At 44.9% G+C, this 15,846-nt stretch overlaps 1 protein-coding gene across 8 annotated transcripts in view; it reads left to right on the top strand.

Moving 5' to 3' along the window:
• The window catches only part of SLC8A1 (solute carrier family 8 member A1), a 392,824-nt gene that overhangs the window by 312,373 nt on the left and 64,605 nt on the right, over positions 1-15,846 (top strand). For 5 of the 8 annotated variants that reach the window (XM_074989180.1, XM_074989177.1, XM_074989178.1 and 2 more), the window contains 5 exons: positions 346-452; positions 7,870-7,890; positions 12,438-12,455; positions 12,570-12,584; positions 15,353-15,421. In XM_074989180.1, coding sequence (XP_074845281.1) covers positions 346-452; positions 7,870-7,890; positions 12,438-12,455; positions 12,570-12,584; positions 15,353-15,421 — 230 coding nt within the window. Of the gene's footprint in view, positions 1-345; positions 453-1,141; positions 1,246-7,869; positions 7,891-12,437; positions 12,456-12,569; positions 12,585-15,352; positions 15,422-15,846 lie in introns of all 8 variants that reach the window. The other 3 variants (XM_074989182.1, XM_074989183.1, XM_074989184.1) reach the window with 3 other exon arrangements.

The raw sequence follows: 15,846 nt of genomic DNA, 5'->3' as shown, positions 1-15,846 counted from the left end.
TGAGAAAGGGTTGCTGGGCAATGACTACATGTATTAGATGTATGAAGATCCAGACATGCAGCCATTGGACTGATGAGGCCAATTCCATACCTATCCATGAAGTTTGCCCCTGCTTATCCCATATGTGACCTCAGCCTATAGTTCCAAGTGTGCATTTCAGTGTTACACCTGAGCCTTTTTGTAGAATGCTGTGGCACGCTCTATAGTAGCTCCCTGAAGTAATTACTTGATGAGTCTTTGCCCAGACTAACCTCCTTTTGATGTTTCCATCCTCTGTCCTGTTTCTCCTTTTCTTTACTCTGCCTTTCTCCCTTACTCTTGAATTTCTATTCTTCTCTGTTTCAGCAAAACAGTATCAGTCAAAATAATTGATGATGAGGAGTATGAGAAAAACAAGACCTTCTACCTTGAGATTGGGGAGCCCCGTCTGGTGGAGATGAGTGAGAAGAAAGGTGGGGGATCTGCTCTGTGGCTGAGCCCAACCTGCGTGCACCTGTCCTGATAACTCACGGATGCCTGGCACTTTCCAATACATACAATCTAAATCATGCCATCGTTTATCTATGTCAAAGAGCAGGAGTCATATCACCAGGGCCTGGAGCTGGGAACCTTTACCTTTGCACTTTGGGCTCCAATTTTGGTTTCCGTGCTTAAATTCAGACATTAAAGGCCTGATCATCTGTTGGTGTAGATCAGCGTAGCTCCATTGACTTCATTGGAGATACGAAGTCATACACCAATCAAGGTTATGGCCCTTCAGACATTGCTGGGGTGCTGCTGTTACTTAAAAGCAAAACCAGTCCACCTCCTTTGAGGCTCAGATACTTGAAATAGAGCAATGGATAGAATACCTCTAGTCTTTGGATTTCCTTTTCTGTGCAATGCTTATGTGGTGCATGAACAATAACTCACCACCATGTAAATCTGTCTACTTCATCTCCAACTTAAATTTGTGGAGTGGCTCCTTTTCAAAATGAAACAGCCTAGGTGCAGATATGGACATTCTGCTCTTTTACATAAGTAACTGAGGCAGTTGTGCTTCTCCCTTTGTATCATTTCGGTAACCATCTTGCCTGTTTGAACTTAAAGCATGAGTGTGTGACGTCAACCATTTGTTTTGCCTTTGTCTTGTTTCCCACAGGAAATTCATTACCCTTAAAATACTTGACCGTGAGGAATATGAGAAAGAGTGCAGTTTCTACCTTGTGCTTGAGGAACCAATATGGCTACGAAGAGGAATGAAAGGTGTGAGAGTAAACCCAGACAACTCTTGAGAAATTGTAGTCTGCTCTCTCTGTCTCCCTACTCTCACACTTGCTTTCTCCTCACACTTGGCTTCCAAATATTTTGCCATATCTCCTCTCAAACCTTAGCAACTTTACCTTTTTATTGTTTGGGGACAGGGTAACTACAGCCCCATGGGCTAGCTCCCACTGAAGCAGGGCTGGCACTAAATACAAACTGACTTTGTAGTCAGGTGTTCATCTGTGAAATGCTCCCACTTTCAAGACAGTTAATGACAACAATCCAGTGAATAAATCGCTAGTGCTTCATATTCTCTGCACACCAGCTACAGAATGACAAGCTCATACGCACTGCTCCCAGTCAGGAATTCATGACAGCCTCTAACATCCACAAAGTGATCACAAACACTTGAATGGGTCTGAGATACCAGCATATGCAATGTGGGAAGACAAAGTGTGAATCCTAAATGATTAGTTACTATTGCAGCAGTATCACAAAGGCATTTCAGTTATGTATTCAAAATAAACAGCACTGAAATTTGCATAAATAAATATTCTAGTAATCTTGAAGTAGTCTCCTTTTTAATTTAAAAAGGACACTGCATCATTTTAGCAGAAGATACAGCAGTCTTACAGTTAAATTAAAATCACATTCTTAACATGAAATATTTTTAACTTTTTTACACTAGTAATACAGTGAGTTCTGAAAGCGTTCAAAACCAGGTAACTCCAGCAGAATGTCTGTAGTCTAGATTTCATCCAGTGAATCTGGAAGTAAATAGGCAAAATGCTCTGAAAGTACTCTGACATGGATATCCTGCTGAATCCTCATGAGGGTAACGAAATCACTTTCCATCACATAAAATAAAAAATATTTCTCTAAAGCAACTGCAAACATATTCATAAACAGAAAAAGGATGCAAAGTTTTCTAAGCAGTTTCTTTTCCTAAAAAAGATAACTTAAAATGAATGCAAGTAACTCTTTTCATAAATTATTGATAGCTAATTAGAACATTATAGCAATAATATAATTGCCCTAAGTAATCAGTTGTAACATAACAGACTTTAAAAAAAAAAAAAACCCAAATGTTGTTAGCAACATTTTGTTTCTTTGATTTCCTGTTTAATTTCTAGGTGATATCTGCTTTCTTAATCTGATTATCTGTATAATAATAATAATAATAATAAATATTACACACCTGGGCCCTAATTCAGCAAGGCTACATCTACACGAGCCCGAAACTTCGAAATTGCCATGCAAATGGCCATTTTGAAGTTTACTAATGAAGCACTGAAATACATATTCAGCACCTCATTAGAATGCTGGCAGCCGCGGAATAAGGGGATTTCGAAGTTGCTGGGGTCCTTTTGAAAAGGAGCCCTGTCTGGACGAGCCACGTGGCAGCGAGACATGTCAATTTCCAAGTGCTGTGGCTGTCGGCATTCTAATGAGGTGCTGAATATGTATTTCAGCACTTCATTAGTAAACTTCAAAATGGCCATTTCAAAGTTTTGGGCTAGTGTAGACATGGCCCAAAGCTTTTGAGCACTTTTTTAACTTTTGAGCAAGAGGTGACTTGATCATGGTCATGATCTACACGTATTTGTAGGGAGAAGAGATTTCAACTAATATACAGGTTGAACCTTTCTAATCTGGCATGCTCTTGTCTGGCAACATCCATAATCTGGCACCATTTCAGTTAACCAGACTACCACTTATAATGGATGTGGCCAAATTTCCCATGGTTCCATAAAATTTTACAGCCACCAATCCTGGCTCCCAGTGTTCTGTGCTGTTATTTAGCTGTAATTTACAGCTAATGTCTTCTAAGAGCCCAGTAAGTAGTGGAAATGTTGATAATGTATAGACCATATTGACTTCCTGTGGTCTGGTAAATTCTCTCATTTGGCACCAGTCAGGTCTGGAGGGTGCCAGATGAGAGAGGTTAAACCTGTATTATTCTTTAATCTAGCAGAAAAAGGTGTAGCAAACACCCATGGCAAGAAGCTGAAACCAGACACAGTGAGATTAGAAATGAGACACACATTTTTAATGGTCAGGATGCTTAACTCTTGGAACAATTTACCTAAGCTAGGGATGTGGTGGATGGAGTAAACGGAAGGCTTTAAATCAAGATTGGGTGTCTTTCCAGAAGAGATTATGTAGTTCAGTGGTTCCCAAACTTTTTGGCATCACGTTCCCATTTTGATTTTTGAGAAACTCTCATGCCCTCCTGCCTCTTCTTTACCACCATCCAACCACGCTTTTAACAAAGAATTCAATTTGTAATTTAAACACAAAAACTTGATATAAAAATGTTATTTAAAATTAAAAACAACCACAAATAGTTTTTCTTGGCCCCTTGAAGGCTCCTGGTGCAGCCCCAGCTGGCCAGCTACCTGAGCCTCATGCCAACCACTAGAATTGATCACAACAGCCACCCGCCTGCCTGAGACCTGCACTGCCAGAGCCACCCACCCCAGCCCCCACTGCTGGGGCCAGTCCCCTGCCTGCCTGCCAGCTGCCTGAGCCCCGCACTGCTGGGACCAGCTGCCTGCCTACCAGCTGCCTGCCCCAGCCATGGGCCAGCTGCCCAAGCTGCCCACCCACGCCCCACGCTGCCAGGACCAGCCGGTCATCTGCCATCCCAAACTGCCCAAGCCCCATGTTGCTGGGGCTAGCCACCTGTCTACCAGCCAAAGCCTCCCGAGCCCCATGCAGCCAGGACCAGCTGCCAGCCTGAGCTGCCTGAGCCACCTGAACCCTGCAATGCCAGGGCCAGCTGCCCAAGCCCTGCAAGCTGCCCACCCGAGCCCTTCCCATCCCATAAAGCCAGGTACCACCATCCCCCCCTTCTAACCCATCCCCCTAACCTGAGCCAGGCACCCTCAGCCCCTCATCTAACCCCATTCTCTTACCCCACCCCCACCCACAACCAACACTCACTCATCTTTGCAGAAGGCAGCTAGGTCCACGTGGGTCTTTGCCAGCTGCCTGCTTTTTATAGAGGCTGTGCCAGGTCACTCACATAAAAAGGCAGGGGCTGAGAGCTGGAAGCAAAGGCCAGCTCTTTTGTCAGGTGGTAGGAATGATGGGAGGGCTGGGTCACCTAACCCCCACCCCTGGAATTTTTGCACACCCCCCAGTTTGGGAAACCATTCTGTAGCTCACAGAGAAGGCAGGGGGCTTGATTCAGACAGAAAGCATTGGATGAGTTTCCCTGGTCTGTGCTATACAGGAGGTCAGACCAGATGATCATGATGCTCCCATCTGGCTTTCCCATCTCTGAGTTAAAGACAGCAGTGGGCAATAACCGCCCCATGGGCCAGACGCAGGTCACCAGGGTTAGACCCTGGGAGGACGCTGCCACTGTATTTATTTGCACCTCCACAAGTTCCAGAGGGGTAGCCATGTTAGTCTGGATCTGCAAAAGCAACGAGGGGTCCTGTGGCACCTTATAGACTAACAGAAATGTATGAGCATAAGCTTTCGTGGGCAAAGATCCACTTCTTCAGATGCAGGTGACAAAGTGGGTCTTTGCCCATGAAAGCTTATGCTCATACATTTCTGTTAGTCTATAAGGTGCCACAGGACCCCTCGTTGCCTCCACAAGTTTGGCTCTTGCAGCTCTCTTTGGCTGCAGATCGCCATTCTTACATGCTTAGTTTCACACCTGCTTAATTACTTTATTGGATCTATATCTAAGATATCTTCATGTACATCAAAAAGTAGTTTATTTATGCTGAAACACAATGGCTACGTCTACACTAGCCAAAAACTTCGAAATGGCCATGCAAATGGCCATTTCGAAGTTTACTAATGAAGCACTGAAATACATATTCAGCGCCTCATTAGCATGCAGGTGGCCACGGCACTTCGAAATTGACACGGCTCACTGCCGCACGGCTCATCCAGACAGGGCTTCTTTTCGAAAGGACCCCAGCTACTTCGAAGTTCCCTTATTCCCATCTGCTCATAGGAATAAGGGGACTTCGAAGTAGCCAGGGTCATTTCGAAAAGGAGCCCTGTGTGGATGAGCTGCGTCAATTTCAAAGTGCCGCGGCTGCCCGCATGCTAATGAGGCACTGAATATGTATTTCAGCACTTCATTAGTAAACTTCAAAATGGCCATTTGCATGGCCATTTCGAAGTTTTTGGCTAGTGTAGACACAGCCAATACCATTTATTTTAGTTCCTTTTCACTGTTCATTTAGCTTATCATCTAGGTGAAAGGTCATGAACATATGTGAGCTAACTTTAATATCTGGGTGAAAACTCGTGACATATATACACACTAGCTTTGCCTGAGAGTAACATACACGATGCGGCCTGTAAGTCCCATGTGTTACAGCCTAAATACCTTAACATAAACCTTTTACAATAAAACAAATACTCAAATCCATAAGGAAATAAGAAATCCATGAGAAAAGATACACTCATGCAAGCAAGAAGATTAGCACTTAAGGCTACACCCCAAGCAAAAAACAAACACAAAGAAAAACAAAAGTTATTGCAGAAAAATAAATGAATAAGAAATATCTATTTATTGGTCGCTGTCTGCTTTTTTTTAAAAAAAAAGCTAACTAATATTAAAGAGGAGAATGATCTGGATTATCATTTGTCTCAAGCTGTTCTGCCATTAGAAAAACTAACTTTTGTTCACACAGTGAGTTTGTTGAGTGTCTCTAGAATGAGGCCTTTCTAATAGCCAGGTGCATTTCTAGGCCTCTTGAAAGGCACATCTTCTGCAGAGTGCATTCGTGGGAGAATGAGGGGGGAGAGGGATGGCTGCAGTTTTGTGCTCAGTGAGTGCATTCATCAGGAGCCAGCCAGTCACCTCAGCTCTGTACTAGGTTGATGTCATCTTACATTTCCTAGCTGATTAGTTGCATTGAGACTGCCACATATAGGAAAGTAGATATAGCCAATGTGCTGGGCTAGAGAGGAAGCTGAATTCACCATACACTGACCAGATCTCAGGAGTATTTGCATCAGGCGTCACATGCTTGCACACACCTAAGAGGAGGGAGTCTGCCTGATCTGCAGTTGCCAAGCAGTATTCCACAGCCAATTCATGCTAGCTGTGCATAGAGGGACATGTGATTTGCCCCATGGTGCTTGTGAAGTGCTGAAGAGAGCCCAGTCATTGCTCACTTACAGCCTCTAGACAAGGTGGTATTCCTCCTATATGCTCAGTGTCCACAGGGGAAGGTGAACTGTGGCACACGTGTGTACACATATACACACAAACACAAATCCCCCCTTCCTGCATGGAAGCACTAGGTTTCCTGCTCCTTCTCTAGCCTAGCAGACTGAAAGGAGAGGGGCTGCATTTATCCCAAGAGAAAACATTGCACATGGACATTTTTCATCCTCCTCTGCATTCTGTGTACAGATGGATGCCTTATATGATTAAATCAGAAATTTCCACTGTATCTGACACACGAGCACAGTGCAACGGAATCAAAGTGAGTAGGATTTGCATCACTTTCACAACCAGGAGCATTTTGTGTCACAAAGATCAAATGAACCATTGACAAAAGCTATCAATTGACTTCAGTCGGTGCTGTATAGGCACAGTGTTGTCCACTGTCATTTTATTGTGAGCCTTGGAGTGTTTTTAAAGCTCCCACTGCTGGAGTCATGTGATAACATGAGAGTCTCAGCTTTTATTTTACCCTCATGGTTACAGGAGAAGGCTTGAACACATGACTCCAAGGTGCCTTAAGTATCACTAGTCAAAAAGCAAATACAAAGAACCAAAATGTATTATTCCTTCTAAAAATCTCCTGATTTTTAAACCAATTTTTGAAGACTGACATGATTTTTGAACTGGCAATACTGTGAACACAACTTCTAAATTAGGTGCAGGTGTGCCAAAAAGTAAGGAACCTAAAAGCAGCAGCTGCTTTTGAACATATTGGTCTGATTCTCTCTGTGCTTCAATTTCCCTTCCTTTGAAAAGGGTTATTACTTCCTGATCTTACTACCTCACAGTGGTAATGCTAGAAGTCAATGTGTTCAGTTCTTCAGAGATCCAGCACGCTACCTGTATACTAAATGATACAATTATTTATTATCAGGGATTAAACTGTCATTTTGCTACATGACAAGCTAAATACCGTATTATATTAGGTTATTCAAGCCCTAGCACAAACTGTATTTCTTTCATTCTGGCTTCCCTATAGATATCAGACCATCAGGCAATTATTATTTTCCATTCAGACTATTAGAGGAAGTGAAAGAATACAACAGACAGCCCTTACACACACATCTTAGGACATATTCTTTCCTCAGTCTGTGGCAGTGCAGCCATTGGTGTTGATGGGAGCTCCAAGAATACATGACTCAAAGAGGGGAAATGAATTTTTAAAAAAGTTGTCTTTTATACCATATTGCTATATGTGATGTGATTTTTTTTTTAAAATTCACAGCCCATGTTCATGAAATATTTCTGTTCTATTATTTTCAGTGCTCTCTTCTGGGCACTAATGGTATCTTGAAACTTTACAGATTTGCATTGTCTGGGCCTGGGAGCTGGAGTCTTTCCTTGATGTTTCTTTTAATTTCATTATTCATTTACTTTTCTTCTTCTGTGTTTGTCTCTGCCTGTCTTCTTCACAGCCCTGTTGTTGAATGAGCTTGGTAAGCGCTGCATTTCTTGTATTTCTTTTCCATTTTCCCAGTGTGGCTGTATATTGGTAGATGATATTTTGTTTGACTTTTCCTTTTGCTCAGGAAAATCTCTTAAGAGTTGTTAATACCATTTTATAAGCACAGGAAATTGAGATAATAGTCTTCATTGAGTATATGTTCTAAAAATTGTTAGCTGAGACATGAACACTTCTGTCAAAGTCAGAACAGTGGCTAAAACATAACCAAAAGTGTATTAATTACAATGGCCGTGTCTACACTAGCCAAAAACTTCGAAATGGCCATTCAAATGGCCATTTTGAAGTTTACTAATGAAGCGCTGAAATACATATTCAGCGCCTCATTAGCATGCGGGAGGCTGCGGCACTTCAAAATTGATGCGCCTCGCTGCCGCGCGGCTCGTCCCAATGGGGCTCCTTTTCAAAAGGACCCTGCCTACTTCGAAGTCCCCTTATTCCTATCTGCTCATGGGAATAAGGGGACTTCGAAGTAGGCGGCATCCTTTCGAAAAGGAGCCCCGTCGGGACGAGCCACGCGGCGGCGAGGCGCGTCAATTTCGAAGGGCCGCGGCCGCCCGCATGCTAATGAGGTGCTGAATATGCATTTCAGTGCTTCATTAGTAAACTTCGAAATGGCCATTTGCGTGACCATTTCGAAGTTTGGGGCTACTGTAGACGTAGCCAATGACAAGGGAGCTAAAGGGATTAGGAACATCATTCACTGGGATTTGGGCAGCTATTGCCTTTGGAAATCTGAGACAATAAACACATTTAGGCTACGTCTACAGGTGCCCCAAACTTCAAAATGGCCATGCAAATGGCCATTTCAAAGTTTACTAATGAAGCGCTGAAATGCATATTCATTAGCGCTTCATTAGCATGCGGGCGGCTGCAACACTTCGAAATTGACGTGCCTCACCGCTGCACATCTCGTCCTTTTCGAAAGGATGCCGCCTACTTCGAAGTCCCCTTATTCCCATGAGCTGATGGGAATAAGGGGACTTCGAAGTAGGCAGGGTCCTTTCGAAAAGGAGCCCCGTCCGGACGAGCCGCGTGGCGGCGAGGCGTGTCAATTTCAAAGTGCCGTGGCCTCCCGCATGCTAATGAAGCGCTAAATATGCATTTCAGCGCTTCATTAGTAAACTTCGAATGGCCATTTGCGTGGCCATTTCGAAGTTTGGGGCACGTGTAGACACGGCTTTAGGGTCCTAGTCTGTCACCTGTACATGCAGTGAGAAGCTCCACAAATAATCTCAGTGGGTTTTCTGGGGCATTAGACTGTAGTGAATGAGAATAAGGGTATGGGACTCTGGCCACTACTGGATACATCCAATACAACAAACTCCTTGGGTTTGCTATTATCCTTGTGATTGATTTCACTGGGCACTATGAGCTCATTTGTCATAAAAAGATGTGGAAAGGGCTGAATTTCAGAAATGTATAACAGAACTGAACTGTGCAAACTAATCCACAATAGCTCCCCTGTGCATACTCTTATTCAGGAATTGGTATGTGTACATATGGTGCTACTGCAGAACAGCAATAGCATTTTAAATGTACTTTCTTTCTTATGTAGTACCCAGAGGCACAGAGACCTCATACTAGGGTGAGTGAAGTCTCCGCTCTACAGCGTTAGCTCAGAGCCAGCTGTCCTTTAGCTTATGTGGTAGAGCGCAGAGCTTTAGCCCCTATGTTTGCAGGTTTAATCTGTGGTGCCAGCAACCCAGATCTGTCAGTGTTACACTTACAACTACCCAGAGCAGGCATACCCTCACTAAACACATTGGCCGTGTCTACACTAGCCCGAAACTTTGAAATGGCCATGCAAACAGCCATGTCAAAGTTTACTAATGAAGTGCTGAAATACATATTCAACACCTCATTAGCATGCCGGCAGCCGCGGCACTTCAAAATTGCCGCAACTAGCTGCCGCATGGCTCGTCCAGATGGGGCTCCTTTTTGAAAGGACCCCAGCAACTTTGAAATCCCCTTATTTCTATCTGCTGTTAGGAATAAGGGGATTTTGAAGTTGCCAGGGTCCTTTCGAAAAGGAGCCCCATCTGGATGAGCCACGCAGTGGTGAGCCACAGCAATTTCAAAGTGCCGTGGCTGCCAGCATGCTAATGAGGCGCTAAATATGTATTTCAGCACTTCATTAGTAAACTTCGTCATGGCCATTTCAAAGTTTTGGGCTAGTGTAGACGTAGCCATTGAGAAAATGCTTCATGCTGTTTTTTAAGAGGGATGGCACCCTGCAAAACCAGCCTGCAAATTCAGCATGCAGGCTATTGCAAGCAGGAGAGCCACAAACACACAAGATGAGACCAGGGAATCCAAGCAAAGCTAACGAACTCTGCAAGCTACCTTGGAAAATCAAAAGCCAGGTCTGATTCAAAGCTCACTGGAATCAGTGAAAAGACTCTCTCACCCTTTGCACTTCTGTGAGCATTGGACCACTGTAAATTGCTGCTCTGGACGGTAGAAACTCAATATGAACAGAACTTTGCCCTGGTTGTGGGTAAACAAGGAATGTGTGAGCACTCAGAGGCTTTCCTCTTGAGAACGTAAAAACAGCCACACTTGGTTGGACTAAAGGTCCGTCTGGCTCAGTGTCCTGTCTTCTAACAGAGGCTAATGCCTGATGCCCCAGAGGGAGTGAACAGAACAGGGGATTATGAAAGCAATCTCCCTCCTGACATCCATTTCCAGCCTTTGACAAACAGAGGCTAGGGACACCATTCCTACCTATCCTGGCTAATATGTGTTGATTAATCTAAGATGCATGAATTTATCTAGTTCTTTTTGTGAACCTGTTAAAGTGCTGGGCCTCACAACCTCCTCTGGCAAGGAGTTCCACAGGTCTACTCTGCACTGTGTAAAGAAAAACTTTCTTTTGTTAGCTACCCATTATTTCATTTGGTGACTCCGAGTTCTTACGTTATGGGAACAAGTAAATAATTTTTCCTTATTCACTTTTTCCACACCAGTCATGATTTTATAAACCTCTATCATATCCCACGGTTAGTCTTCTCTTTTATAAACTGAAAAGTCCCAGTCTTTCTAATCTCTGTATAGCACCTGTTCCAAACCCCTAACCATTTTTGTTGCCTCTTCCCCACCATTGACTCCATGCCCCTTGAACAGCCCTCCATTTAGTCCTAAGGCTACCCAGCTTCAGCACAGATTTAGAGCATTGTCCTCTCACACCCATCCCAGTGCTGCTCTTATTGCCAAAAAGGTTCTCACTCCAGAAATAGAATCCAGAGCTTGAAAGTATAGAAAGAGTAACATGCTCTAATGGAGAGGACTCTGCATCATTTTGAGTTCTGAGCATCTCTTCCTCCAATCTCTCCCCCACATGTTGCCCTATTCTCAGGCCAGGCTGGGGTAAGAGTATGGACAGTGGCTGTAGGGTCTTTTTTTTTTTTAAATCTTTCCACAGTGTGGTTCTAGCCACAGCCCCCTCTTAGAAATGCCCCCTCTCTCATACCTGGTCCTCAGGGAAGGAAGAGTTTTGCACAGCTCAGATTTGTAATGAATCTTTAAAGTTCTTTGAACTTCCCACTCTGGAGTTAGGTTGGAGGCTGCTAAGATGGAGCCTGCCAGAGTGAACCTAGGAGGTGTTTCCCTCCTCAAACCTCCACCACATTCTAAGGGGTCCTCCCTGGGTGGAAAGAAGGGCTAGCCATCTCCACAGCACCAGCCCTGTGTCCAGTCTGTACACAATTGATGGCTGACTGCTAGTCCAGGGTTTGTGGTGCACATGGGAGGAGACTGGGTAGTACAAGGGAGGTGCCCAGGAAAACCCCATCCCTACCTACACTCTGAAAGTATAGCCAGAGCTGTACTTTTTCTTCAGTGGAGCCCTGCACCCCAGAGATCCTGGGGATGCCCAAGGCCTACCAATTTGGCTGCTATGAATAGTGGGATTTCCTGGTGACTGAGTAACTGCAGAGAGGCTAAGGGCTTTTGTAGGATTGGGGCTGGCCTCCTTCAGATCTTGGTTCTTGGTGCAAAAGTGGGGGGTGATTCCTGAGCCTGCTGAGCAGGGGACAAACTACTTTCCCCGAGTGACGTAGAGGAGCACCTGGTTGCAGCTGTCACCACAATTTTTGGGTAACTGTCTGGAAAAGATTGTTCCAGGAGGTGGTGTCTTAAACAATATAAGTTGGGAGGGAGGCTGGCATGCATCTGGCCAATGGTCCTACTGTCTCCTGGCCCCTGTAGCCCAGTCTCATCTACCCACCTTCCCATTCAGAGCCCACATTCAGAGTGGAGCACATAAGGCCTGGAAGGATAGGTGGACAGAGAGAGAGACCATGCAACTCCATGCAGCCCCAAGCTAGGAGGCAATCAATGCCATCAGTGGGAGACAGATGTCACTATGAGCTGTTCCTCTTCAGATCACACCACGGCAGGAACACGGGGGCTACCCCTTGGGTGGAGGCTGCTGCAAGATGAATATCACTCTAACAATGCAAAAATAGATGCTAATCTGCTTTCTTTCTCTCTCTCTTTTTTGTTTTGTGATTTGTTTAGGTGGCTTCACAATAACAGGTATGGATTGATCATTCCCTCCTTGGCCCATGCCACTGTTCTCCTCTGCATTGTTAGCTGCTGATGCTCATTCTGCTCTTCTCTCTTTATTTCCTGTTTGTTTTTTTAATGGAGGGAAACTTCTGAATGGTAAGAGAGTGCTATTCAGCTTCCTTCCCACCTACTGAGAACTGCTAGAGTTAGCACAGCACCATCTAACAGCGAGTGATGTGGCTTGTTATCAGCTTAACCTCACATGTTTCCTGCAGCCAGTGATTACTCTGCTCTCCAAGAAGAGACTGGCTCAGCAGAGAGCGCACAGCCCTGGGGGCGAGAGGGCAAAGAGGATGAAATGAGCCACAGTCTGTCCTTGGGCTGCTTGTTCACAACCCCTGGGACCTGGCCCTCTGTGCTTCACTGGCCTATCCCAGCACAGGAACCTTAGGAAGGCAGCCTCTGGCTGCTGTACCCAGTCCTGCCACAGGGGGATTGTCTCTCAGGGCCTATCTACTCAGGAGCTGAAAGGGGAGGTTTGCTGCTCAGGGAGATGTGGCTGACAAGCAGTGTGATTGTGTTGGCAGGAGGGGCTAGTTGTCCAAAAATGGGCCTCGGCTTTTAGAGGGGCTTGTCCCTCAGGAGAGTGTAGCATATGCATCTCAAGGGCTACCCTGCTCATTATAGTTCACTAGCTTGATCAGAGCTAGTCTGTGTCAAGGCTATGCCGGGAGTTATGCTTTCCAGCCCCCCATCCCTGCCCACCCAGCCACATACACACCGCTAAAGGGCTTTCCTAGCAGCTGTCCTCAATCCATCTTATCCAAACACTTTGCAGCCATCAGCCATGGGGTTTGCAAGCCTCAGGCAGAGGCCAAAATGTGGGGCCTGCAGGTACCTTCTCCATCCCCCTCCTGTACTTCCATGACAGGACTGGCTCCACACCCAATGTTGTGTGTCTGCAGCTCTGTCCCATAGTGAAAGATCACTTTGAAACAAAATCTCTGGAGATACTATGGGCTGTACTTCCTGTGGTACTGCCAGGAAAAATGAGAGCATAGAGACAGTATGGCAATATGGATATTTCACTCAGGCTGTTCTGGCCTCTTGCTGATTCCTGGGGTACTGGAAGACTCCCACATTGTCTGGGAATCAGCCTTGCAAATCTCATCTGTCCCCTAGAGATCAGGGAGCAGCTAGACCTTCCCATCCCAGGGATTTTCCCTATAGGAGAGGGTGGCTGCAACCAGTATTGTTTTTCCTAAGTACAGGCAGCAATGCATGGTGCTGCACGAGACATCAATTCATCCACTGCCTGCCCTGAATAATACGTCCAGACCCACAATGGGGAATATATAACTGCATTTCTCCGTCAGCAAGAGTGGTTGGCTGGGTCTGTTTCTCTATTACCAGAGGGGGATTAGTGAGAAATGGAGAATCAATCCTCTTCTGTAATTCCCAATATCAGTCCATTGGCAGTCTATGCTCCAGGGACAGCTGATTATTTAAAAAAAACAAAAACAAAAAACATATTTAGCTGCATGCTGCCAAGAAACGCTTCTCTGGAGAGTGGAGCCTGCTTTTTAAAATGTCGCTTTGCAAGGACACCGGAAGAATACATCCTGCTCACTAGATATTATGGCCTTGGCTCCCTCTTCAGGGAGTGGGAGAGGAAGGAATGGTTGCTCATGCTCATGGATCATTGCTGGGGTTTGACTGGCAGAGCCAGGACTGCTGAGGAGCTGCAAGCTATGTGCTCTTGGTTGTACAGACTGGGTGTGTGATCCTTAGCTCATCACAAATGCCAGGTGTATAAGAAAGCAAGTTCAGATGAGTTCCAGCAAACCCAGTTACATGAACCAGGGAACCATCTCTGCAGTAAAGATACCCTGCACCATGCTGGAGCCTGGCATAGGATCCAGGACCTCATGCAATCTTTGCCTCTCCCCATATTTGGGGCTGTCCAATGGCCTGCTCACATCCCATCTTAAATTACCACAGCCCCACATCAGCTCTAATTTGCCCTAGGTTTCAACACCATAGTGTACAGTAGAAGTTAATATCAGCTGATTCTGTGTCCCTTCAACCACATTCTCTTCCTTGCAATTGTCTCTGCTAGAAGCCGATAGGAAAGACCAGTTATAAAAGCTCTGTGCCCTCCAGGGAAGACCCTGTGCTGGGGTGTTCACTATCAGGGAGGTTTGCTGCCTTCACAGACCTTTTATGCTGCAAGAGAAGCTTCAAGGGGCAATGGAGAATTGGTCTCCGTAGTAACAAGTAATTAGACAAGCGTGTGGGTGCCTTCACAGGGTTGAACATGAGCCATGCATGCAACACCAAATCTCTGCCCTCATCCAATAGGGGAGCAAACACACATGCCTCCTTGGTTAGTGTACGCCTATAAAGTGTTGCTCAGGTGTTAGCTCTGCTTTACAGAAGAGCCATCAGTTCCCACTTAATACTAGCAGAGAGTGACAACGATTGTGACTCTGCATGAGGAGGGATTCAGAGGGCCAAGCTAAGACAAGGGGAAACTATTTTTAGCCAACAAGGTATTTCACATATGTCTGATCTACATCTGAAAAGCACGCACAGAATCAGAATCTGAGGAGCCTGCCCCACAGTTAAAAACAATTAAATAATAACACACACAATTTTCAGTTTTCCCAGTGTAACTGAGGTTGAATTTGGACCCAGCTGTGCTGGCAATAGGTGTTTGTAGCTCACCATCTTGGACATGTGGGCAATCTCTTGGATCACTTTTCTCTGGCTCTGCTTTTTCCCAACAATGCAGGACAGCTGACAATCAGTGCCTGCAATGGGAATTTAAAAACAATAGCATGGTGTGAAATAGAAATAGAGTTCACTAACATCACCAAGTGACTGTGATCCATCCACTCATCTTCTACCCATCACTTTGCTAGGCAAACCTGTCTTCAGGAAGGTCCATGCTAGAGAACACCCAATTCCTTCTACTGTAATCAACATTCAAGGTATCTATTTTCATTTGGTTGTCTAAGACCACAGTTTAAATTAACACAAAGCTAAAAGCTTTGATTATTTATGTACTGACTCTAGAGTTATTGTTTTAGCACACTTCTCTTTTTTATGATGTTCAGGAAATATCAAGATTCACTATTAATGTCTACAATGAGCTGTGTGCAAGTAAAACTATGTGCTTACGTGGACTTGGGCTAAGTGACATCAGCATGTTCACTTGACTTTGTGGAGAGATTGAGAAGGGATCACAGACTGATAAATATTCAGGCACAAAAGGACCACTAGATCACCTCATCTGGCCTCCAGCATACTACAAGCCCAAAAATCCTATCACTCCTGTACTGAGCCCAGCGACCTGGGGTTGGCTAAAGCAGGTCTCCCAGGAAGGCATCCAGACTTGATGTGAAGAGTGCTTCAT

This window comes from Carettochelys insculpta, chromosome 3 (assembly GCF_033958435.1).
Source record: "Carettochelys insculpta isolate YL-2023 chromosome 3, ASM3395843v1, whole genome shotgun sequence".
In the NCBI taxonomy this organism is placed as follows: Eukaryota; Metazoa; Chordata; order Testudines; family Carettochelyidae; genus Carettochelys; species Carettochelys insculpta.
The sequence above is the reverse complement of the archived record's forward strand: the minus strand, read 5'-3'. Positions and strand labels throughout refer to the sequence as shown.